This window comes from Eleutherodactylus coqui, chromosome 5, assembly GCF_035609145.1.
Source record: "Eleutherodactylus coqui strain aEleCoq1 chromosome 5, aEleCoq1.hap1, whole genome shotgun sequence".
In the NCBI taxonomy this organism is placed as follows: domain Eukaryota; kingdom Metazoa; phylum Chordata; class Amphibia; order Anura; family Eleutherodactylidae; genus Eleutherodactylus; species Eleutherodactylus coqui.
This window is the reverse complement of record NC_089841.1, coordinates 60054071-60079273: the sequence shown is the minus strand read 5'-3', so window position 1 is coordinate 60079273 and position 25203 is coordinate 60054071. Positions and strand designations below refer to the sequence as shown.

Sequence of the window (25203 nt, the reverse complement as noted above, 5' to 3'; positions counted from 1 at the left end):
TATCTATCCGTCTCATATTTTTCTATCTGTCTCATATCTATCTATCTCATATCTATCTAGCTATCTATCTGTCTCATATCTATCTATCTATCCATATCATATCTATGTATCTATCTGTCTTATACCTATCTATCTTATAACTATCTCTCTCATATCTATCTATCTATCTGTCTATCTCTCTCATATCTATCTATCTGTCTTTCTATCTCATATCTATCTATCTATCTCAAATCTATCTATCCATCTGTCTATCTATCTATCCATCTATCCATCTCATATCTCCAGGTCTTCCTTCTATATCCCAGTGAGCTCAGCTAGACCCACTGAGATAATTGCTGGGACATAAAAGGCTGCAAACTCAGGCGATCAGGGTCAGAGCCTGGAGAGAGCACATTTACCCTGGTGGACGTCTGCTGTTTGCTGACCATTGCTGCACATTAGTAGTAAGGGAGAGTACAAGTGCTGTTTAATTAGCGCCTTGACAGGCAAGCATTTGTTTTGTTTATTGCACAAACTGTATGTGCTGCCACTGCCGATTGTTTTCCACTGAGCTTTCTGTTATCTCTGAACATTCAAGAAAATAAAGTTATGCAGACTTTTACATGGAGTGAGTGTGCCGCTGTGTCGTCACCGACACCCCCTCCCCACCCCTTGCAGACATTGCCACTCTATCTATCTAGCTATCTCATGTCTTTCTGCATGTGAGTACAGCTAAGGACTATTTGTTGGGTTTTTGCAGAAGCAGGCCACTAGTACTCTTACCGCACTATGACTACACATGTAATATATTAATATACTCTATGAACGAGGACGGCTCCATCCAGTTTGTCAGTCTTTAAGGATAACCATTCTCCATGTATTTGCTTGCTTCATGTTACAAGTGTGATTTACTAACATTTTTAACCAATGTTGTGAAAGATGTATCTACGACTCCAGTCCAGGTGACTTGTGTCGGCCATTGTACCAGATGGCTCGGGATGATGTAAGCAGTAAGTGAATTCACTGCGCAGATTTGTAGTTACAATCTGAGAACATAAAGAAATCGACACAAGTCCCCTCAGAGCTGTATTCAGATCATAGACCATATGTTACTGCTGTAAATTGGAGTCTTGGGAGATTGCGGCTGCTAAAATAGTGACAGCATCATTAAAACACATAAAATACCAAGAATGAAGTGCAGACAGGGTGAGCTCCAGTAAGAGGGACGGGAGAGCGATTAATGGGAGAGTTTTTGTTTTTTTTTAAGAAATAATCAATTTTAACCAGAGAAACAAAAACACCCAGTTGTCAATCTGCCAAGTTCTGCGTTAAATCTGGAACAGAAATGATCCCCATAATCTTTGAGGAGGTGGGGCTTAGATTAGTGGGTGGAGCTATATTTGATTTATCTTTCCTTTCATACAGAACAGTGGAGGGAGGTGTCTACTACATGAAAGGAGTTGTCCAGAATTAGTAAAACATGGTGGCCTTCTTCGAAAAAGAGTGGGACACTTTTCCATAGATTATTTGGTAAATCGCAGCTCAGCTCTATTCACTTCAATAGAGCTGAGCTGCAATAGCCAATACAAATGTGGCACTGTTTTTGGCGAAAGGCAGCCATGTTTTCTACAATAATGGTATATTACCAATTTAGGCTAACCTCCAGCCACACAAAGATAAACCGGAAGTAGCAAGCACGAAAATGCTGGCTGGTAGACGTGCCATTGAGCTGGTGTAGATTTGCGCTATAATAGAAGCCAATTTCTGGCCTTTATTACAGTAAATCTGTCAGGCCATAGTCGGCCTTGTCCCCTCACACTGAATACCACACACTTTGCTCATCACATCACAGATCTTAAACATGGTGAGGAATTGAAAGGCAATGTATATTACAAAGTTTCAGAAGTTATTATACAATGATTAAAGATGTATTCCTATCTTGGCAAATTATGGGACTATACTCTACAAAGCAACTGGGAAAAAAGAAACAGCCGAGCAGGACCGTGCTACACTTTTTCATAGCCCCCATTCACTTCTAGAGCTCTTTTGGCTGTCTTCATAATCAGATCTTGCGTTAGCTGCAGGTCCAAGAGATGGAACCCAATTCTATCAGATATTCGAGATGGTCCAAGACGTGAATACTGCTTTTTCTTACATAAGACCACAAATCTCTGTAATTCAAGAACTAAGCAGTATATTAGATACTACCGCCATTAGGCCACAATGGGGTACATTTCTCAATATAGAGTGGTTTGAAGTAGGATTCAAATAGTTTATTAAGAAGTGCCTGGCTCTTGATTAATTAGACTCCTCTTTGGCTGCTCATGCACCACAAACTGAAATCTGCACCAACTTTCATATCATTACTAGCTTACCCGTCGCGCGTTGCTGCGAATACAGACAGACATACATTCGTTTTTATATATCTAGATAACAACCAATCACAGCGCAGCTTTTTTAGGTTACCTCAGTGGTATAATATATAACAACCAATCACAGCGCAGCTTTCATGTTACGTCAGCAGTAAGAGAATTAACAACCAATCACAGCGCAACTTTTATTCTGCCTCAGCAATATAAAAAATAGCAATGAATCACAGGGCAGCATTCATTTTACCTCAGCGATATAATATATAACAACCAATCACAGCACAGCTTTTAATTTACCTCAGCATTCTCAATATCCAGGAATTGTCTTGTGATACGTTCGGCGGATGCATCATTTTGTAGTTGAACACTCATCCCGTTGCTCCTAATGCCTTTTGCTTTTGTGCTTGAGATGGAAATCAAACGATCTTTGTCTGGGGGGGGCATAACTGTCGACGACGCTCGCACGCGCGCGCGCCACCTATCGTAGGATAGATGTACTATGCCAGTAATCTTCCCAGGAGTGTACTCAACAACTTCCCATTAACTTTTCCTATTTATGACATAATCAATGCTCGTGCCAAATTTCAAGTTTCTATTACATCGGGAAGCGAGAAAATTCGATTCCGTACGTAAAATTTGGACGCCAATTGTTTTGCACTTAAAATTGAACAATCGAGTTGGAACCCATTAACTTTTGCTATTTATGACATAATCAATGCTCGTGCCAAATTTCAAGTTTCTATGACATTGGGAAGCGAGAAAATTAGATTCCATACGTAAAATTTGGACGCCAATTCTTTTGTGCCTAGAATTGAATAATCGAGTTGGGACCCATTAACTTTTCCTATTTATGACATATTCAATGTGCGTGCCAAATTTCGAGTTTCTATTACATTGGGAAGCGAGAGAATTCGATTCCGTACGTAAAATTTGGACGCTAATTCTTTTGCACATAGAATTGAATAATCGAGTTGGGACCCATTAGCGTTTCCTATTTGTGACATATTCAATACCCGTGCCAAATTTCAAGTTTCTATGTGAGAAAATTACATTCCGTACGCAAAATTTGGACGCTAACTCTTTTGCGCATAGAATTGAATAATCGAGTTGGGACCCATTAACTTTTCCCATTTATGACATAATCAATGCTCATGCCGAATTTCAAGTTTCTATGACATTGGGAAGCGAGAAAATTAGATTCCGTACGTAAAATTTGGACGCCAATTCTTTTGCGCTAGAATTGAATAATCGAGTTGGGACCCATTAACTTTTCCTATTTATAACATTATCAATGCTCATGTCAAATTGTAAGTTTCTATTACATTGGGAAGAGAGAGAATTTGATTCCGTACGTAAAATTTGGACGCTAATTCTTTTGCGCATAGAATTGAATAATCGAGTTGGGACCGATTAGCTTTTCCTATTTATGACATACTCAATGCTCGTGCCAAATTTTACATTTCTATGACACCGGAAAGCGAGAAAATTAGATTCCGTACGTAAAATTTGGAGGCTAATTCTTTGGCGCTTACAATTGAGTAATCGAGTTGGGACCCATTAACTTTTCCTATTTATGACATAATCAATGCTCATGCCAAATTTCATGTTTCTACGACATTGGGAAGTGAGAGAATTAGTGGCAGTGATGGAAATCGAACGATCTACGCGGGGGGGGGGGTGTAACTGACGACGACGCTCGCACGCGCGCCATTTATCATAGGATAGTTGTACTATGCCTATAATCTTCCCAGGAGTGTACTCAACAACTTCCCAAAGTTTCATGGCGATCGGATGAATGGTGTAGTAGCGCATAAAGGACAAACAGACAGACACGCACGCATACATTCAATTTTACATGGAAGAGTCGGGAGCTTTTGACCAGGAACAAGACCATACAAACCTTTCTGTTCTAATCCCAGTGTTGCCGGAGATTGCTCTTCACCGTCTCCCTCTTTCTTCATAAATGCTTCATTTACTGGAACCAGCATCCTAGAAATTTGACCATCATCTTCATCCACCGCCAACCACCTTTGGCATGGGAAAAAGTACCTGCATGGATAAATGTGGCAACAATGGAAATGATTATCAGACATCCAAAGGGGTGAGGTGAAGTTCCCTGGCCCCAATTCAAAATCTGCAGCATGGCCATCCAACTACCACAAGCAATTTATTGTCCTGGTCTTCACACATGTGGCAGAGGCACGTGTTGTACCCCTTAGTCCCCCGGGGTCCAGGTTCAATTGCAACTTCTACATTCCCTATAGTTACTTATGGCCTTCAATAGTCGTCAAATCTTATGATACCAATGAATAGGAGCCTTTACTATTTCAGTAACAGCTTTAGGAAGAGATCAATAGTTCCTTTTAAGGTTTGGTGACTGCCAACTTCTACTCTATGTGGGGAGTTTTGTAAAGTATTGCTGTTGGTTGTATTGAGAACCACCAACAATTCACAAGGGCTCCCTGATTAAAAATAATGAACACTGTCAGCTGAACAGCACCAGTCTTTATATCTGTCCTAGGATCTGTAAAGCCATTCGAACCTGATCACAGTACATTCAATCATACATTTCAGGAACTCTCATAGGGCTACAATACAAATGTCTCTAAAATGTCTATTGAATAATCCTTTTTAAATACCTAGAAATTTTCTATAACCAAATAAATACTGTTTTAGAATCAAGCTTGTAATATAAATACAGCACTAGAACCAAGCTCATACCATACATGCAGCACCAGAGTTAAGCTCATAACATAAATACAGCCAACAAACCAAGCTCATAATATCAATACAGCACCAGAACTAAGTTAATGCCATAAATACAGCACCAAAACCAAGCTCATAAAATAAAAACAGTCACAGCATTAAGCTCATACTATGAATACAGCACAGAAACCAAGCTCATACCATAAATACAGCAAATGAACCAAGCTCAGTGCATCAATACAGCACTAGAACCAAACTTATGCCATACATACAGCACCAGAACCAAGCTTATATCATAAATACAGCACTAGAATCAATGTCATAACATAAAAAAGTACCAGAACCAAACTCATAATATAAATACAGCAACAGAACCAACCTCCATACATAGATACAATACAAGAACTAACCTTATAACATAAATACAGCACCAGGACCAGGCTCATAACATATATACTACAACAGGTCAAAACTCATAATATAAATACAGCATAAACAAACCTTAGTACATAGATATAGTATCAGAGCCAAACTCATGACATAAATGCAGCACGCAAACAAAGCTCATACTATCAATACAGCACCGGAACTAAGTTCATTCCATAAATATGGCACCAAAGCCAAGCTCATAACCTAAAACAACCCCAGCATTAAGCTCATGCTATGACTACAGCACCAGAGCCAAGCTCATAACAAAATATAGCCCCAGAACAAGGCTCATAACATAAATACAGCAGCGGATCCAAGATCATAATATTAATACAGTTGCAAAACTAAGCAATTGTGTTGTGGGGTGCCTATGGGCTGACAGGGGTGCCTCAGAACACCAGAAGTGAGGAGATGTAGATAGAAAGGGCCTAAGAGGAGTGATTGTTTCCAGTCTGTATCCACCTGGTGCCCCCCAAAAAGCTGGTGGTCGTTGCTCTATACAACCACAAGGGTCACAAATAGCTAAGGCTGGCCATGTCACTATAAAGGAGGATCCCTGCCGTAATAGCTATGTAAGGGTTTGTGCAGTAACGAGCCTGGGGATTTATAGTGTACTCTAATTTTGTTGTTTGCGGTATTACCGTAATATGCGACTTTTGGGGACCCTGTAGTGTGGAAAAAGTTTTGGTGCTTGTCATTGTTATTATTCTCATAGTTATATAAGCTGCTTCCTATTGGCTGTGGGAGTCACATGGAGGTGTCCCTGCTTAGGTGGACTGGTGCATTATTCTTCTAAGGCCTGATACTACAATCGGGTTTAATCTGGGCCTAAGTAAAGGACTGTAAATACTGTGATGTAACAGTGCCTAAGCTCAAGAACCTACACCATGGGACACAGAGGTGGCTCCCTTGATACTGGTGGCACCAGGGTCTCGGAGAAGAAGCAAGCTGAAGCAAGAGCCCTATCCCCTGAACATAGTAAGGTCCCGAACATCAACTTGGGGCTCCCTGTTTCAGCACCACAGATACATCCTATTGTCATGCAGACCATCAGACTTATCTCCATCATCTATAATAAGAAATACTTACTTTGTTTCGTCTTTCATATCTACAATTACCACTTGGTCTAGAAACCAAGCAGCGTTTGGCCCAGAGTTATCGTGACGGATTCTCAGCTTTATCAGTTCTCCTAAATCTACAGCATTGATGCTGAAAGTATCTTCCTGCAATACACAGGAAAAAAGAGGAACACATGAAATGTTGGTTGATGATCACTGCATGAAATACAACATCTGAATCGTTCATAACTACATTGTCTTCATCCCAGTATGGTCAAGTACAGGAGTCATCTACTTTAGGCTACTCCTTTCCATAAGTCCATACAGATGTAATAGAGGGACGTTTCCTTGCTTGCAAAACCATACTAATTAAATGCAGTTTTTAACCTAGAACCTCATTGGTGAGACACCATTATGCAATATTGACCGAAATCAACTCATCCATCATCTACCATATCAAAGTTATGGTTCCAATCAACACAACACAATACCTGTCCCTTCTCAAATTTATTCAGATGGTTGGACTTTTTCAGCGACCGTTCCCCGGTATCCCCGATCTCCCCGTAAATGGTGATGAAGACATTGGCATCAGTTCCAGCTCCCCACATAGATCCGGTAAGTACATTGACTTCATAACTGTTCTCTAGAAGAGAAATAATAAAGGACTCAAAGTATGAATGGCAATAACTGGGACAGATGTACTAATCTGTTAATTACTGGCACTTTATAAGAAATCCCCATCTAGTAGCGTGTTAGGCCTAGTTTGGTCTTCAGAACAGCAGCAATTCTTCATGGCATAGATTCCAATAGATGTTGAAATCGTTCTGCAGGAATATTGGCCCATGCGGACAGGAAGTTTCTTGCAGTTGCCTCAAATTAGATGGAGGTGCTGACATGTTCTGACTAGCTGACAGGAAGGCGTTATCGATTTATGTTGAGTCTACCAAATTCTGACCTCCCATCAGCACGGTGCAACAGAAATCTGGATTCATCTGAGCAGGAGATGTTTTCCACTGTTCAGTGATACAATTTTTGTGCTCTTTTGCCAACTTGAGTCTTGCCTTTTTGTTTCTTTAAGACAGTAATGGCGCTGCAACTGGTTATCTGCTGTTATAGCCCATCCGTGCTAAGGGATAATGAGTTGTGTATTCGGAGACGTTAGTCCATGAACCAGCGTTTTATTTGGCTGCAATTTCCTTGACTGTGTGCATCACCTGTTCATTGGGACGACTCCTGACATCCTCCTGTGATCCCTTTTGTCAATGAGTTATTAACATACACAGGATCCCCTTTCACTGGGTGTTTTTCTTCGATCACACCATCTCTGTATACTCTGCCCACTGTTGTACAAAAAAAACCCACGCGGTTAGCAGTGACATCCCGGCCCGGCTAGTCCAGCCCCGATGACCCGGCCTCGTTGGAAGTCGCTCAGATCGCTGGATTTTCCCATCTGATGTGGATTCACACTGAACCTCATCCAAGAAAGTTTTGCCCACGTGATTTTATGCTGCACTCCGGGGTCACAGGGATAATTTCCACACAGGGAAGCACCAATCGTGAGAGGGCCGGGGTATCTAATAAAGGGTCCGTTCATAGTATATAACAGCAATAGACAACTCCCATGATTGTGTGGAATCAGAAAGAACGAGACTTTGCCAGAAATGGAGGAGTTGTCTCATACTCCAGGGTGGGACTTTGCTTTCTTTCATCTAATCTTTCCTCACTAAGTCATGAATTCATTCCAGTCTATCGCTTTTCCTACTAGTATGATATATTACTCACTATACTCATGGTCTTATTTTTGTCACATCATGCCCATCCTGCTCATTATCATATTAGTCAGGAGGGCAGCCGACTGCCAGCCCCTCACAAATATCATTTTAGAAATACATTGCATTACTTATATTGTAGTAATAATTCTGTGTGTACTGAGTTCAAGTCTTATTGAAGCCCAGAGCTGCATTCACAATTCTGCACGCTTCAGCTTGTTTGTTCATTGCCTTGCTCTGGTGATTTGAATTGTGCTTTACATCAAGCACTGTACAGTTGTGAAGTCTAAAAAAAAAAAAACTAAATGTCCTGTGCATTACAGGAGCTTGTTGACTATTTCGAACAGCAACCAGCAGAATAGTGAGTGCAGCTCAGGATGTAACTCAGGATCAGTACAGGATAAGTAATGTATGTACACAAGGACTCCACCAGCAGAATAGTGAATGCAGCTCTGGGGTATAATACAGGATGTAACTCAGGATCAGTACAGGATAAGTAATGTATGTACACAGTGACTCCACCAGCAGAATAGCGAGTGCAGCTCTGGGGTATAATACAGGATGTAACTCAGGATCAGTACAGGATAAGTAATGTACGTACACAAGGACTCCACCAGCAGAATAGTGAATGCAGCTCTGAAGTACACTATTTGTCAATAAAAAACAAGCACCTAGAAAGAGTTGTTGTTTTCCTGGAAAACTCGGCATGCAGTTACATCTCAGGCAGAAATGTAAATGACTAGATTTGTGGCGTTATCAACTGAACGGTCCTACCAGCTGAGGCCCTAAAAGTGGTTGCACCATTGGCCTATAAAGAGGTTCTCAGAGGCTACTTTTATGTAGTGGACATCTCTTTCCACTTGTGTAGAGCTTGTTGACCACTAGATGCCTCTACAATGCAATCCAAGAGACTTCACCCAGTTAACAGAGTTTGATATGGGGTGTATTACTGGAATGTGAGAAGTTAGATGGTCATATCGACAAATTGCCTGTCCCATGGGCCGTTCTGACCAAAGTGTTAGATGTTGGCACCATTGTTACAGGCCATTATACCTGTCAGAACCATTTTCAGTCATTTGGTTGAGCGACATTTGGTCTCACAGTGCCTTTGATACGCACTATTGCCCCTTTTTTGCAGTGGTGTTTTGAACAACGAAACTGGACGCTACGGACTGAAACTGGGTTGTCTTCAGCGACAAATCTGGGTTTAGTTTGGGCATTGATGACGGCGGTGTTCATGTCTGGAGACCTAGGGATGAGCACCTCGATCCTGCCTCTACTGTGGAGTGGCACACTGCCCCCACTGCTGGTGTGATGGTTTGAGAGCCATCGCATACTACAGTCGGTCACCCTTAGTAGTGATCTCAGGGACATCCTGCAGCAACATGTATTATCTGTCAAGGCGGCTTCCAAGAGGCATATCCCAGCAGGATAATGCTCGGCCGCACACACAAGGGTATCACAGGAATATCACCACAACATTGCCACACTTCTGCGGCTGCCAGGTCACCAGATTTATCACCAATAGAACCTGTATGGGACCAACTACAATGTCAATTTCGACAGCCTACAAGTGTGCATGAGCTATAGGCTCAGTTACAGGAAATGTGGAGAAATATGGTCCAGGATACCACACGGAACCTGTATGTCTCCAAGCCCGCCTGTATTACATCTTGTATCCAAGCTAGAGGCAGTATAACAGAGTGCTAGAGCCTCCAATGCCCTCCTGTATCACATCTAGTATCCAAGCTAATGGTGGCCCAACAAGGTGTTAGAGCCTCCATACCCACCTATATCACATCTTGTATCCAAGCTAGAGGCGGTACTACAGGTTACTAGAGCCTCCATACCCACCTATATCACATCTTGTATCCAAGCTAGAGGCGGTACTACAGGTTACTAGAGCCTCCATACCCACCTATATCACATCTTGTATCCAAGCCAAAGGTGGCCCAACAGGTACTAGAGCCTCCATGCCCACCCAAATCACATCTTGCTTCCAAGCTAGAGGCGGTACTACAGGGTACTAGAGCCTCCCTACAAGGAGTCAGCTTTCCGCAATCAATTCTCCTTTAGCTCTGATATTGTAATTAGAGATGAGCGAACGTATTCGTCCGAGCTTGATATTCGTGCGAATATTAGGGTGTTCGGGATGTTCGTTATTCGTAACGAACACCATGCGGTGTTCCGGTTACTTTCATTTCCTTCCCTGAGACGTTAGCGCGCTTTTCTGGCCAATTGAAAGACAGGGAAGGCATTACAACTTCCCCCTGTGACGTTCAAGCCCTATACCACCCCCCTGCAGTGAGTGGCTGGGAAGATCAGATGTCACCCGAATATAAAAGTCGGCCCCTCCCGCGGCTCGCCTCAGATGCCTTGTGAGTTAGATGAGGGACAGTGCTGTTGGTACCGGAGCTGCTGTAGGGAGAGAAATAGCAGTTAGTGTAGGCTTCAAGAACCCCAAAGGTCCTTATTAGGGCCAGTAATACCTGTGTGTTGGCTGCTGTTAGCAGTGCCTTTTTTTTTTTTTCTCAAAATCGCCTCTGCAGAGCGTTGCACCCGGCATTAGGGACAGAAGTGTTGGATAGGCAGGGAGAGTGTTAGGAGTGAGTGTAGCCTTCAAGAACCTCAACGGTCCTTTCTAGGGCCATATTTAACCGTGTGCAGTACTGTGCTGGCTGCTGTTAGCTGTGCTGCATATTTTTTTTTTCTCAAAATCGCCTCTGCAGAGCATTGCACCCTCCATTGATACTACAGGGAAAGAATTGTGTAGGCAGGGCCACAACACAGTTATTATTCATTGAATATACGCAGTGGGTCCTTTTGGTGTAAAAAAAGGGAAACAAAATCTATTTGTCCTGCCTCTGTCCGTCCTAAGGGCTGTGGACACGTGTGAGCTGCGTGTACAATGTTAAAAAATCAGACGCACCCAGCTACGGTTTACTGCTGGCTTCGCCATTTGCTTTCCTTAATTGGGAAAAAAATACCTGCTCTGCCAGAGTTAATAACTCTGCTACCCTCAAGTTCTGTGACACATTAGCAGGGACACAGCACAGTTATTAAACTTCTCATGTTCATTGAATATACGCAGTGGGTCCTTTTGGTGTAAAAAAAGGGAAACGAAATCTATTTGTCCTGCCTCTGTCCGTCCTAAGGGCTGTGGACACGTGTGAGATGCGTGTACAACGTTAAAAAATCAGACGCACCCAGCTACGGTTTACTGCTGGCTTCGCCATTTGCTTTCCTTAATTGGGAAAAAAATACCTGCTCTGCCAGAGTTAATAACTCTGCTACCCTCAAGTTCTGTGACACATTAGCAGGGACACAGCACAGTTATTAAACTTAGATTATTCATTCAATAGAGGCAGTGGGTCCTTTTGGTGTAAAAAAGGGAAACGAAATCTATTTGTCCTGTCTCTGTCCGTCCTAAGGGCTGTGGACACGTGTGAGCTGCGTGTACAACGTTAAAAAATCAGACGCACCCAGCTACGGTTTACTGCTGGCTTCGCCATTTGCTTTCCTTAATTGGGAAAAAATACCTGCTCTGCCAGAGTTAATAACTCTGCTACCCTCAAGTTCTGTGACACATTAGCAGGCACACAGCACAGTTATTAAACTTAGATTATTCATTCAATAGAGGCAGTGGGGCCTTTCATTTTCAAAAAAGGGAAAAAATTATATTTGGCCTGCAGTCTTGCGCCAATTTATTAGCTGCCTGTGAAATCAAATCACTGGTAATACAGCATGCTGAGGGGTAGGGGTAGGCCTAGAGGACGTGGACGCGGCCGAGGACGCGGAGGGCCAAGTCAGGGTGTGGGCACAGGCCGAGCTCCTGATCCAGGTGTGTCGCAGCCGACTGCTGCGCGATTAGGAGAGAGGCACGTTTCTGGCGTCCCCACATTCATCGCCCAATTAATGGGTCCACGCGGGAGACGGTTATTAGAAAATGAGCAGTGTGAGCAGGTCCTGTCCTGGATGGCAGAAAGTGCTTCGAGCAACCTATCGTCCACCCGCAGTTCTGCGCCGTCCACTGCTGCAAATCAAAATCCTCTGTCTGCTGCTCCTCCTTCCTCCCAGCCTCCTCACTCCACTACAATGACACCTGCTCAGGAGCGGGAACACTCCCAGGAACTGTTCTCGGGCCCCTGCTTAGATTGGGCAGGAGTGGTTCCTCTCCCACCAGAGGAGTTTATCATCACTGATGCCCAACCATTCGAAAGTTCCCGGGGTCCGGGGGAAGAGGCTGGGGACTTCCGCCAACTGTCTCAAGAACTTTCTGTGTGTGAGGAGGACGATGACGATCAGACACAGTTGTCTTGCAGTGAGGTAGTAGTAAGGGCAGTAAGTCCGAGGGAGCAGCGCACAGAGGATTCGGAGGAAGAGCAGCAGGACGATGAGGTGACTGACCCCACCTGGTGTGCAACGCCTACACAGGACAGGTCTTCAGAGGGGGAGGCACGGGCAGCAGCAGGGCAGGTTGCAAGAGGCAGTGCGGTGGCCAGGGGTAGAGGCAGGGCCAGACCGAATAATCCACCAACTGTTTCCCAAAGCGCACCCACGCGCCATGCCACCCTGCAGAGGCCGAGGTGCTCTAAGGTCTGGCAGTTTTTCACAGAGACGCCTGACGACCGACGAACAGTGGTGTGCAACCTTTGTCGCGCAAAGCTCAGCCGGGGAGCCAACACCAACAGCCTCACCACCACCAGCATGCGCAGACATATGATGGCCAAGCACCCCACAAGGTGGGACGAAGGCCGTTCACCGCCTCCGGTTTGCACCCCTGCCTCTCCCCCTGTGCCCCAACCTGCCACTGAGATGCAACCCCCCTCTCAGGACACGGGCACTACCGCCTCATGGCCTGCACCCACACCCTCACCTCCGCTGTCCTCGGCCCCATCCACCAGTGTAGTTCAGCGCACCGTCCAGCCGTCGCTTGCGCAACTGTTGGAGCGCAAGCGCAAGTACGCCGCCACGCACCCGCACGCTCAAACGTTAACCGTCCGCATAGCAAAATTCATCAACCTTGAGATGCTGCCGTATAGGGTTGTGGAAACGGAGTCCTTCAAAAGTATCATGGAGGCGGCGGCCCCGCGCTACTCAGTTCCCAGTCGCCACTACTTTTCCCGATGTGCCGTCCCAGCTCTGCACGACCACGTCTCCCGCAACATTGTACGCGCCCTCACCAACGCGGTTACTGCCACGGTCCACTTAACAACGGACACGTGGACAAGCACAGGTGGGCAGGGCCACTACATCTCCCTGACGGCACATTGGGTGAATTTAGTGGAGGCTGGGACAGAGTCAGAGCCTGGGACCGCTCACGTCCTACCCACCCCCAGAATTGCGGGCCCCAGCTCGGTGGTGGTATCTGCGGAGGTGTATGCTTCCTCCACTAAAGCACCCTCCTCCTCCTCCGCAACCTCTGTCTCGCAATCAAGATGTGTTAGCAGCAGCATGTCGCCAGCAGTCGGTGTCGCGCGGTGTGGCAGCACAGCGGTGGGCAAGCGTCAGCAGGCCGTGCTGAAACTACTCAGCTTAGGAGATAAGAGGCACACGGCCCACGAACTGCTGCAGGGTCTGACACAGCAGACCGACCGCTGGCTTGCGCCGCTGAGCCTCCAACCAGGCATGGTCGTGTGTGACAACGGCCGTAACCTGGTGGCGGCTCTGCAGCTCGGCAGCCTCACGCACGTGCTATGCCTGGCCCACGTCTTTAATTTGGTGGTTCAGCGCTTTCTGAAAAGCTACCCACGCTTGTCAGACCTGCTCGTAAAGGCGCGCCGGCTCTGCGCACATTTCCGCAAGTCCCACACGGACGCTGCCACCCTGCGCACCCTGCAACATCGCTTTAAGCTGCCAGTGCACCGACTGCTGTGCGACGTGCCCACACGGTGGAACTCTACGCTCCACATGTTGGCCAGGCTCTATGAACAGCGTAGAGCTATAGTCGAATTCCAACTCCAACATGGGCGGCGCAGTGGGAGTCAGCCTCCTCAATTCTTTTCAGAAGAGTGGGCCTGGTTGGCAGACATCTGCCATGTCCTTGGTAATTTTGAGGAGTCTACCCAGGTGGTGAGCGGCGATGCTGCAATCATTAGCGTCACCATTCCTCTGCTATGCATCTTGAGAAATTCCCTGCAAAGCATAAAGGTAGCTGCTTTGCGCTCGGAAACGGGGGCGGTGGAAGACAGTATGTCGCTGGATAGTCAGAGCACCCTCCTGTCTATTTCTCAGCGCGTACAGGAGGAGGAGCATGAGGAGGATGAGGAGGAGGGGGAAGAGACAGCTTGGCCCGCTGCTGACGGTACACCGGCTGATTGCCTGTCATCCTTTCAGCGTGTATGGCCTGAGGAGGAGGAGGAGGAGGAGGAGGAGGATCCTGAAAGTGATCTTCCTAGTGAAGACAGCCATGTGTTGCGTACAGGTACCCTGGCACACATGGCTGACTTCATGTTAGGATGCCTTTCTCGTGACCCTCGCGTTGCACGCATTCTGGCCACAACGGATTACTGGGTGTACACACTGCTCGACCCACGCTATAAGGAGAACCTGCCCACTCTCATTCCCGAAGAGGAAAGGGGTTCGAGAGTGTTGCTATACCACAGGACCCTTGCGGACAAGCTGATGGTAAAATTCCCAGCCGACAGCGCTAGTGGCAGAAGGCGCAGTACCGAGGGCAAGGTAGCAGGGGATGTGCGTAGATCGAGCAGCATGTACATCCCAGGCAGTGCAACAGTCTTTAAGGGCCTGGCCAGCTTTATGGCTCCCCACCAAGACTGTGTCACCGCTCCCCAGTCAAGGCTGAGTCGGCGGGAGCACTGTAAAAGGATGGTGAGGGAGTACGTAGCCGATCGCACGACCGTCCTCCGTGACGCCTCTGCCACCTACAACTACTGGGTGTCGAAGCTGGACACGTGGCCTGAACTCGCGCTGTATGCCCTGGAGGTGCTTGCTTGTCCTGCGGCTAGCGTCTTGTCGGAGAGGGTGTTTAGTGCGGCTGGGGGAATCATCACAGATAAGCGTAGCCGCTTGTCAACCGACAGTGCCGACAGGCTAACACTCATCAAGATGAACAAAGGCTGGATTTCGCCAGACTTCTCTTCTCCACCAGCGGACAGCAGCGATACGTAAGCAATACGTAGGCTGCACCCGCGGATGGAAGCTACGTTCTCTCTCACCATCCAAAACGGGGACATTTCTGCTTCATCAATCTGTGTCTAATATTCCTCCTCCTCCTCCTGCTCCTCCTCCTGAAACCTCACATAATCACGCTGAACGGGCAATTTTTCTTAGGGCCACAAGGCTCACTCAAATAATTTTTCTGAACAATTTTTAAAAGTTTCAATGCGCTGAAAAGCGTTGGAACTTTAACTTGAACCAATTTTTCGTTACACTGGGCTGCCTCCAGGCCTAGTTACCACTTAAGCCACATTAACCAAAGCGATTAATGGGTTTCACCTGCCCTCTTGGCTGGCCATGGCCAATTTTTTGGATGTACATTAGTACTGTTGATACAGCAATTTTTGTGGGCCCTCGCCTACAGTGTAATCAAATGAATTTTTAGCCCACCTGCATTACAGCTGACGTTACCTCAGCTGTGTTGGGCAATGCAATGGGATATTTCTATGTACCGCCGGTGGCTTCCTGGCGCCCACCCATGCTGTAGGTGCACACGGAGTTTTTACTACATCTGTACACTTGAAAAGAACCCCAGTCTGACTGGGGCATGCAGTGTGGGCCGAAGCCCACCTGCATTAAGCACGACATTACTACCTCAGCTGTGTTGGGCAATGCAATGGGATATTTTTGTGTACCGCCGGTGGGTTCCAGGGAGCCACCCATGCTGTGGGTCCACAGGGACTTCACAATAGGGAGTTGTACCTGCCTGTGTCTATGAATTAAAAACCGCGGTCTGACTGGGGCATGCAGACACCTTGACAGAATGAATAGTGTGTGGCACATAGGTTCCCCATTGCTATGCCCACATGTGCAGCTCCTGATGGCGGTGGCACAGGATTCTATTTCTCATTGCTTCTGTACAGCATTGTGGGCTATCGCCCCGCCACTTTTAAAGAGGGTCGCTGCCTAGCCGTGCCAACCTCTGCAGTGTGTGCCTGCGGTCCCTCGTCATGGCAGACGCAATTCTAAATAGACATGAGCGTGGTGTGGCATGAGGGCAGCTGAAGGCTGCGCAGGGACACTTTGGTGTGCGCTGTGGGGGGGAGGGGGGGCGGTTGGGCAGCATGTAACCCAGGAGAAGTGTCAGTGGAGTGTCATGCAGGCAGTGATTGTGCTTTGTTGGAGGTAGTGTGGTGCTTAGCAAAGGTATGCCATGCTAATGAGGGCTTTTCAGAAGTAAAAGTTGTTGGGAGGGGGGGGGGGCACTCTTGCCGGTATTGTGGCTTAATAGTGGGACCTGTGAACTTGAGATGCAGCCCAACATGTAGCCCCTCGCCTGCCCTATCCGTTGCTGTGTCGTTCCCATCACTTTCTTGAATTGCCCAGATTTTCACACATGAAAACCTTAGCGAGCATCGGCGAAATACAAAAATGCTCCGGTCGCCCATTGACTTCAATGGGGTTCGTTATTCGAAACGAACCCTCGAACATCGCGGGAAGTTCGTTTCGAATAACGAACACCCGAGCATTTTGGTGTTCGCTCATCTCTAATTGTAATCACTTATATCAACATTACAATCACACAGAGAAAGTTTCCTTAAATTCCAACAACTCCTTCTAGGGGAGAGATTTTATGTGAAAATGATTGTATAATACAGGATGTAACTCCTACATTGGGGCTATATCGCATCCAGTTTACAGACTGTGGTACAATGGTAGGGCCATGGACAGCAGTGGGATGCATTAATGTCATGTGCCATATTGCATCCCATCATGACTAGTTGCTGTGTACAGTATAGTTGGTATCCCAATATTATTAGATTACATGAAAAGCATTGCTGTTGTGGTGGAGTTTTTGAGAATAACCCCAAAAATATATTTAGTGCAGGGTCCAATGTTATATATTGTCAGTATCGTTACTGTGGAATACTTGCAAGTATCACTCATTTCAATCTATAGGTATTTTTACAAGATTTACCTTCAAGCTCAGTATCTTGGGGAAGAAGCTCCACCACCACCTCTCCATCACATTCTCCTCGGGCCAGCCACCTGTTGCACTCAAACTTGTATGACTCCACCACTTCCTGCGCTTGCAGATCCGCTTCTTCTTCTTTGCTGGATTTCTTCTTTTTGTTTGGCTGCTTCTTCTTCTTGTCGGGTGGAGAGGCCACTGGTAACATCTGTACCCCAATACGTTTGAGCTCAATCGTTTCCAAAAACCAACCATCTCCGAAACCTGTACCGTCATGACCAATCCTAATCTTGAGAATCTTCCCAACAGGCAGTGCCTCTATCTGTGAGCGGGTAAATTCACATTAAAGGGATGGTAAAAAATCAAAATAGCCATTCAAAAATTTTTTTTGCAAAACAAGACACAAATCAAATTTTCTATTCCCTCTCTATCTATACTAAAGTTATATATCAGATTATTCTAAGAAAGTTCAGTATTCTAGACCTTAAAGATGTCGACGGCTCCTCTCTCAAAGTCATTTGAGCGGCTTCGTAGGATAGTCTCCTCTGTCTTCCCCTGGTCTCCAAATAGTTGCATGAAGACATTAGCGTTGGTGCCTGCACCTCGCACATTGCCGGTGGTCACAATAACTTCATAATTAACAACTGCAGAGAAAAAAAATGCTAGTAATAAACATCAGGGCACATTTATGATTTTGGTGTAAGTTATATCATTTTTTTTGGGGGGGGGGGAGAGGGGGCCCATCAATTTAGAGAAAGTTACTAATACTATCTATTTGTGCCAGAAAGAACAGACATCTCACTCCACTTTCAAAAATTGCCTAGAAAAGGAGGAGGGTATGAATAGTGTACTGACCACGAGCGGTCACCTTTCCTCCTAATTTGCTGTCCACTGCCTGTTTTCAAGTGACGTTAACTGGGATAATGAAGACAACACAATGGCAGAACAGGAAGTGGAAGGGGGTGGTAAATCATTGTGATAACTGAACACTGTACAGCAGAGGGGAGGACGGAAGAGGGGGACAGAATTAGAGACTCACACAGACATGGTGTTAAAACTAATGGTGAGTGCTTTGCTGCTTTTTATTCACATCTCCACTCTTCAGTCCTGTTGTACAGGATGATGTTATGGCTCTCTCTATGTTACAGACAGAGAGCAGAATCTGTAGTTCTCTGTGTAAAGTCTATAAAATACAGCACGGCAGCCAGGCTCCTCCCAACAGTCCTAAGAGACGCGGGAATCAGATATACAAGGAGCAAATGGGGAAACTGCAGGATACAAGTCAAATAATGGCCAGAAATAGTGTTATTCCTTATGTATATACATAGCATTCTGAAATTGCAGATACACTTTAAATTAGGCAAATAACATTGCCAAGAAAAGACAGCAAGGTAAGATTTCAGAAACTATAATAAATTAATGCACAAAGTTTCTAAAAAAAAAGTAAAGACCTTTTTATAATACAAGTTAATAAGTAAACTTTATTTGCTGAAACTGGAATACAACTGTAACATGAAATAACTAAAAATAATATGCAATAAAAGAAAGTAAAAGTAATGGAAAAAAAAATCCTATTCTAGAATGTTATTGTGGAGTCTGGAGTCAGAAGACTAAGCAAACAGAACATTTCATAATCCAGCATTTAGCAGCTCTAATAATGCCAGATTAAAGGAAATCTATCTGGTAGTTTTTGTCACCCTCTGTGAGGGCAGCATAGTGTAGTGAGAGATGAGCTGAGTCCAGCGGTCTGCCACATATGAGACAATGATGTGTGGTTTCCTTGCACATACTGTACGTATTCCAGTGATAGTCCGCCCGCCCACCTGCTGTGATTTACATTTCTTTCTGGCTATTAACCCCTTAGTGACCGAGCTTTTTTGCTTTTTTCCATTTTTGTTTTTTCCTACTCCCTTTTAAAAAAGGGAGCTCCTTTATTTATCCATCGAAGGCGCTGTATGAGGGCTTGTTTTTTGCAGAGAGAAATGGAAAAAAACGACATTCCACCATCTTTCGGTGCGTCCTGTTTCTACGACGCACAAACTGCAAGAAAAACGACCTGATATTTTTATTCTATGGGTCAGTATGATTGCTACGATACCAAACTTATATAGTATTGTTTTTGCTGTAGTACTTGTATTTTTTTTTTTAAGATATAAAAATTTTTTCAATTATTTTCTGCGGTCATTTTGTGCGCACGATAACTTTTTTATTTTTCCGTCGACGTAGTTGAGCAAGGGCTCATTTTTTGCGGGATGTCCTGTAGTTTCCGATAGTATCAATTTGGAATACATACGACTTTTTGATCGCTTTTTATTATGTTTTTTCTGGGAGACAGGGTAACTAAAAAAATGCATTTCTGGCGTTCTTTATTTTTTTTTCGGACGACGTTCACTGTGCAGAAAAAATAATGCACTACTTTGATAGATTGGACTTTTACGGACGCGGTGATACCAAATACATATTTTTATTTTATGATTTAGATTTTTAATAATAGATATGGCAAAAGGGGGGTGATTTAAACTTTTATAACTTTTTTTTTTTTTTTACAATTTAAAAAACTTTATTGATCTTTTTTTTAAATTTACTTTGAAGTCCCCCTGGGGGACTTTAACATGTGATGCTTTGATCGCTCCTGCAGTATGACGTAATGCTATAGCATTACGTCATACTGCTTTTTTACAGGCAGTCTTTCAAGCCACCCTGTGTGGATGGCTTGATAGGCAGTCTGCTAAGGCAGCCCTGGGGCCATTCATTAGGCCTCCGGCTGCCATGACACCTGCACAGATCCCCCGATCTTACCGCGGGGGGGCCGTGCGTGACCCCCGAATATCATTCGGGGGATTTAAATGCCGCTGTCAGAATTGACAGCGGCATTTAAAGGGTTAATAGCCGCGAACGGCCGAGCGCGGCTATTGCCCGCGGGTGTCAGCTGTAATAAACAGCTGACGCCCGCGCTGTATGGAGGGAGATAGCGCCGCTACCTCCCTCCATACACGTCCTGCAGCTACAGGACGTAAAAACACTATGGCCCGGTCGTTAAGGGGTTAAAATGCATATTGAGAAAATGTCAATCACAGCAGGTAGATGGAGCAAGTGGCCCCTCATGAATAGGCCGGACCTATCTCAATTGCAATTTAAATTATTCATCTCTAATTGCAAATTAGGTTTATTTGTTACATTTATAAACTTTCGGTTGTTTGCAAAAAACAATCAAACGAACAATTTAAATAGCTCAACACGAGTTATATAAGAAGCGGTTTCTTGAAATTCACACCACGATGCGACTTTTATTGACTACTGCAGCCTCAGGGCTCTTTCACACGGGCATGATGACACAGTGCCGACAAAAATCGTGTGAATGGGCGTTAAAACTCCCATTTTAATGCTTGTTCAGACAGTACGGGTCCGGCGAGTAAATGCCGAGCCTGAGATACTGTTGGGCGGGGGTAGACAGTTAAGCTCTGCTAATCTGCCTCCCGCTTTCCGCCCCCTCACTGTCTCTCGGCAAGGGGAGGGAAGGGGGCAGGAGCTAGTGTGCCAAGCTCCCAGCCCCTCTCCGCCCCTTGTCAGCTGCAAGCAATGGAAGGTGGTAGGATGGGGCGGAAGCTTAGCAACTAGCTCCCACCCCCTCCCACTGCAAACAGTCAGCAAGGGATGGAGAGGAGAAGGGAAGGGGATTGGAGTTTAGGGGACACGCTGCTAAACTTCCTGCCACCTCCCTTCTCTGGCGGTACCATAGCCTCCCATAGGAGTCTATGGATGCCACCACCGTGTTCCAGCCAGAAGATAGTTCCTGAACTATCTTTCTTAGCTGACATGAAAGCGCCCGACCAGAATGTGCTCCTATGCACTATCTTGGCTGGCTGGGTGCTTTTATGCTGCAGGAATACGCCTATCTGAACTGATGCATTGTAAACCAATGCATCAGATGGGCAGCGTATATCGGCCGACCGTGAAAGCGCGGCCGCTATACGCTCGTGTGAATGAAGTCTCAGACTTATTCAATCACTTCATGACAGGCATCTTAGTAGAGCACCTTTTGCTGTTTAAACCTGCTGCAAATGTGATGCATTGCTAGATCCCAGCTTCTCTATTCCTCCTAGGTAATGGCCTCCAAGTCACTAATATTCTTGGGTTTGTGTGCTGCAACCGCCTTCTTAACAGCCCACCAAAGATGTTCTAGAGTTAAAGTCAGACGATTGCTATAACCACACCAGAATCTTCCAGGACGTCTTCTGAAACCAAACCTTGGTGGGCTTTGAGGTACGCTTGGGATTGTTGTCCAATTGTAAGGTTCAATCACATCCAAGCTTCAGCTTCTTAACAGAAGGCATGACGTTTTCTCCTAGGATTTCCTGATACTTGGTTGAATCCATCTTGCCCTCTACACACTGAAGGTTTTCCAGTGCCAGAGGAAGCAAAGCATCACTGAGCCACCACCATGCTTCATGGTAGGCAGGGGGTTCTTTTCAGCGTATGCTTCCTTCTTCCTCCTCTCAACATGTCCTTGATCCATACGCCTGAAAAGTTTCAGTTTTATTTCATCACAGAACAGAACAGAATCCCCAAACGTCGGTGTCTTATTTATAAGGGTTTGACCATATTAGAGCCAATGTTTCTTGTGCTTTTGAGTCAGCAGAAATGTACATCTTGGAGTCTTGGCATAAAGACCTTCAGCGTTTAGTATGCATCTTACTGTGCAAACACCTCAGTGCCTGCTGCCACCAAGTCTTGCTGCTGGTCTTTTGCAGTCACTCGAGGGTTTTGGACCCCCTGCTTCCTCAGGAATCTGATGGAAGTCGGTGATAGTTTCCTCTTTCTACCACATTCAGTTGGTGTAGCCAGTGTTTCTTTAACTTTGAACTTGTGAACTGCTTTCAACTGTATCTCTAGGAACATTCAGCGCATTTGCTATTTTTTCGTAACATTTTCTTTGTTTGTACAAGGCAATCTCTTCTCTTAACGTTTGGGCCACTCACTTGAATTAGCTATATCTCTAACATGAAATCAAACATCATAGTCAACACAGCCCTAGCCTATCCAGGCATTTGTTCTGTTTTATCTCAAGCACACCTGATGCAACTACCGAAGACCATGATTAGTTACATCAGCTGTGCTTGAGACTCCCTCTGTGACATCACCGGCACGCCACCATATAATCACACAGGGCCAATGGGTTACCATGGCAACCGGACACCAGGCAATGGTGGCCAGATCTGCCATGGCCTGTGATCGCCACAATTAGTTATAATGCATTGCAATACAGAAGTACTGCAATGTTATCAGAGCGATCATAGGATCACATGTTCTAGTCCCCTACGGAGAAAATAAATATAAGTGGAGAATGTTAAAAAAAAAAACATTTAAAATTATTTTTAAAAATTCCTTTCTTCTCTTTGTTTTAAAAAAAACAATAAAACACTTGTTTGATATAGCCGCATCCATAACAACCCGTACAATAGTTTGAATACACTTTTTATCTTGCATATCTTGCAAACACTATAAAAAAGTAAAAAAATGCTAAAAAGCTATTTTGTTCATTTTACCTCCCAAAAAAATGCAGTGAAAGTGATCAAAAAGAGATATGTATCCCAAAATGCTACCAATAAATACTACATATCATTATGCAAAAAACAAGCCCTCACTGAGCTGCGTCCATGGAAAAATAAAAAAAGTTGTTTTGAATGCAGCAATGCAAGAAAGAAAGAATGAAAAAAAAAAACGTTTTAATGAAAGTGTGCTACCTCTGTCTCATTTTTAGACCAATTATTATGGTCCGAAAATCAGACGAAAAACACGTCCGTGGGCATGTAGCGTAATAAATGAATTAAAGTTATGCAATACATTATATAATGATGGTACCAGTAAAACCTATGGCTCACAACACAAAAAACAAGCCCTCATACGGCCATGTCAATGGAAAAAATAAAAAAGTTATGGCTTTGAAACGTGGAGATGAAAATCCCCAAATCCTTGTGTTCTTAGGTCTAAAATAGGCCATGTCACTAAAGGGTTAAAGACATTTTACAGCAGTGACATACAGTATTATAACGGTCTATATACAACGGGTCACCTTATAAACTGCCCAAACTTACGTTTCTCAATGTCAATCACCTCGCTGGCGTACACTTCGATCTCCACTTTGCCGTCACTCTCGTCCCTACAGAGCCAGCGGTTGCACGGGAACATGTATTGCTTGCCGTGTGCTGGAACCTCCACTACCACACTAGCCAGGAACCAGCCGGCACGAATCCCCACATTGTCATGACCAATCAGCAGCTTATTGATCTGATGGGGGGAAGAAAAGCAATTACTATTATCACTAGTGACATATTCTTGGCCTATCGGGGTGAAAGTCATTACAACAAAACGAGAGGGGATCCTAATCCTTTGAACCTGCAATTTAAGGCACATCCCATGGATTTGGAGCAAGTCCCAGCCAGACCTATGAGGCTCTGACTACGAGCAATAGACTTCTAACATCTCCATTTCTCTGGGTTAATATTACCTTTATTGACGCTGGAAGTCTCCGAAGCTCACTGAAAAATCACATAATGAATGCGCCAAAGTTTATTGGAAAACAAGCAAATCAAACACGAAGCAATAAAAGCTAAAGCTATTCCGGTAATGGCAAATAAATGGACTTTTAAGAGAGAAGCAGCAGGGGGTGCTGTGCTGGTAATTCTTTAAATCACCCTGTAGGGCTTTGGAAATCTCTTTATTGGTAACTTAACTGGTCATTCTGAGATTGCTATAGTGTTATATTGTTTTTCCGGACTCATCAGGAGTCCATGGTATACGGTGTAATTTCGGCTAAGGCGGCTCTAATTCACATATGTTATTAAAGGAATGCTGGGAGAGGGTTCAGTAAGGCTGCTTTCACAGCTGCGTTAGGGTCAGTTCAGGGTTTCTGTCTCTCTGCTCTGTATTTGGAACAGAGAAATTGAAAAAAATAACAGGAAATAATAGATCCGTTTTTATTTTTTAATCTATTTCAATAGAGTTTCAAAAAAACGGAAAGGCTTCAGTTTGCTTCATTCCGTTTTTTTGAATGGCGAAAAATAGCGCAGTCTAAAAAAAACTTAAACGTGGCGGAATTGAAGCAAATGGAAGCCTTTAGTTTTTTTTGAAAGCCCGTTGAAATCGAAGGGGAAAAATACTAATCTTTTTTTTCTGTTTTACTTCAGTTTCTCTCCTCTAAAAATGGAGCAGAGAGATGGAAACTAGAGATGAGCGAGCATACTCACTAAGACAAATTACTCGAGCGAGTAGTGCCTTATGCAAGTACCTGCCCGCTTGTCTCTAAAGATTCGGGTGCCGCGAGGGGCGGGGAGTGGCGGGGAAGAGAGGGAAGGAACGGAGGGGAGATCTCTCTCTCCCTCTCTCCCCCCGGCTCCCCGCTGCTCACTCCCGCAACTCACCGCTCTCCCCCACCAGCACCCGCATCTTTAGAGACGAGTGGACAGGTACTGGCATAAGGCACTACTCGCTCGAGTAGTTTGCCTTAGCGAGTACTCGCTTATCTCTAATGGAGAACCAGATCTGACCCTAACGCAGGTGTGAAAGCAGCCTTATCTGGCGCTAAAGTCAAGTAAGGAATTGGAATAGGAGAAAAGGAATTACCGGTAATAGAAAAAGCAGATCTGTCCTGGGTATTTTCCAAGGCTTAAGAGCTGTCAATAGCAGAGAGCCTACTTGATGATGGTTTCCAGGAAATGACATTCCATTGCACGGTCTAGGCGCATGCTTTACATAGTTATGTACTGATCAGCATATACATCTTTCATGATTGAAGCTTCCCT

At 44.8% G+C, this 25203-nt stretch overlaps 1 protein-coding gene across 1 annotated transcript in view; it reads right to left on the bottom strand.

The window, feature by feature from the left end:
* The window catches only part of LOXHD1 (lipoxygenase homology PLAT domains 1), a 238164-nt gene that overhangs the window by 78710 nt on the left and 134251 nt on the right, over positions 1–25203 (bottom strand). The window contains exons 23-28 of the mRNA XM_066602615.1: positions 23497–23689; positions 17885–18045; positions 17408–17723; positions 7033–7184; positions 6573–6706; positions 4249–4397 (exon numbers count right to left, since the gene is read on the bottom strand). Of these exons, the coding sequence (XP_066458712.1) occupies positions 4249–4397; positions 6573–6706; positions 7033–7184; positions 17408–17723; positions 17885–18045; positions 23497–23689 (1105 nt within the window). The remainder of the gene's footprint in view (positions 1–4248; positions 4398–6572; positions 6707–7032; positions 7185–17407; positions 17724–17884; positions 18046–23496; positions 23690–25203) is intronic.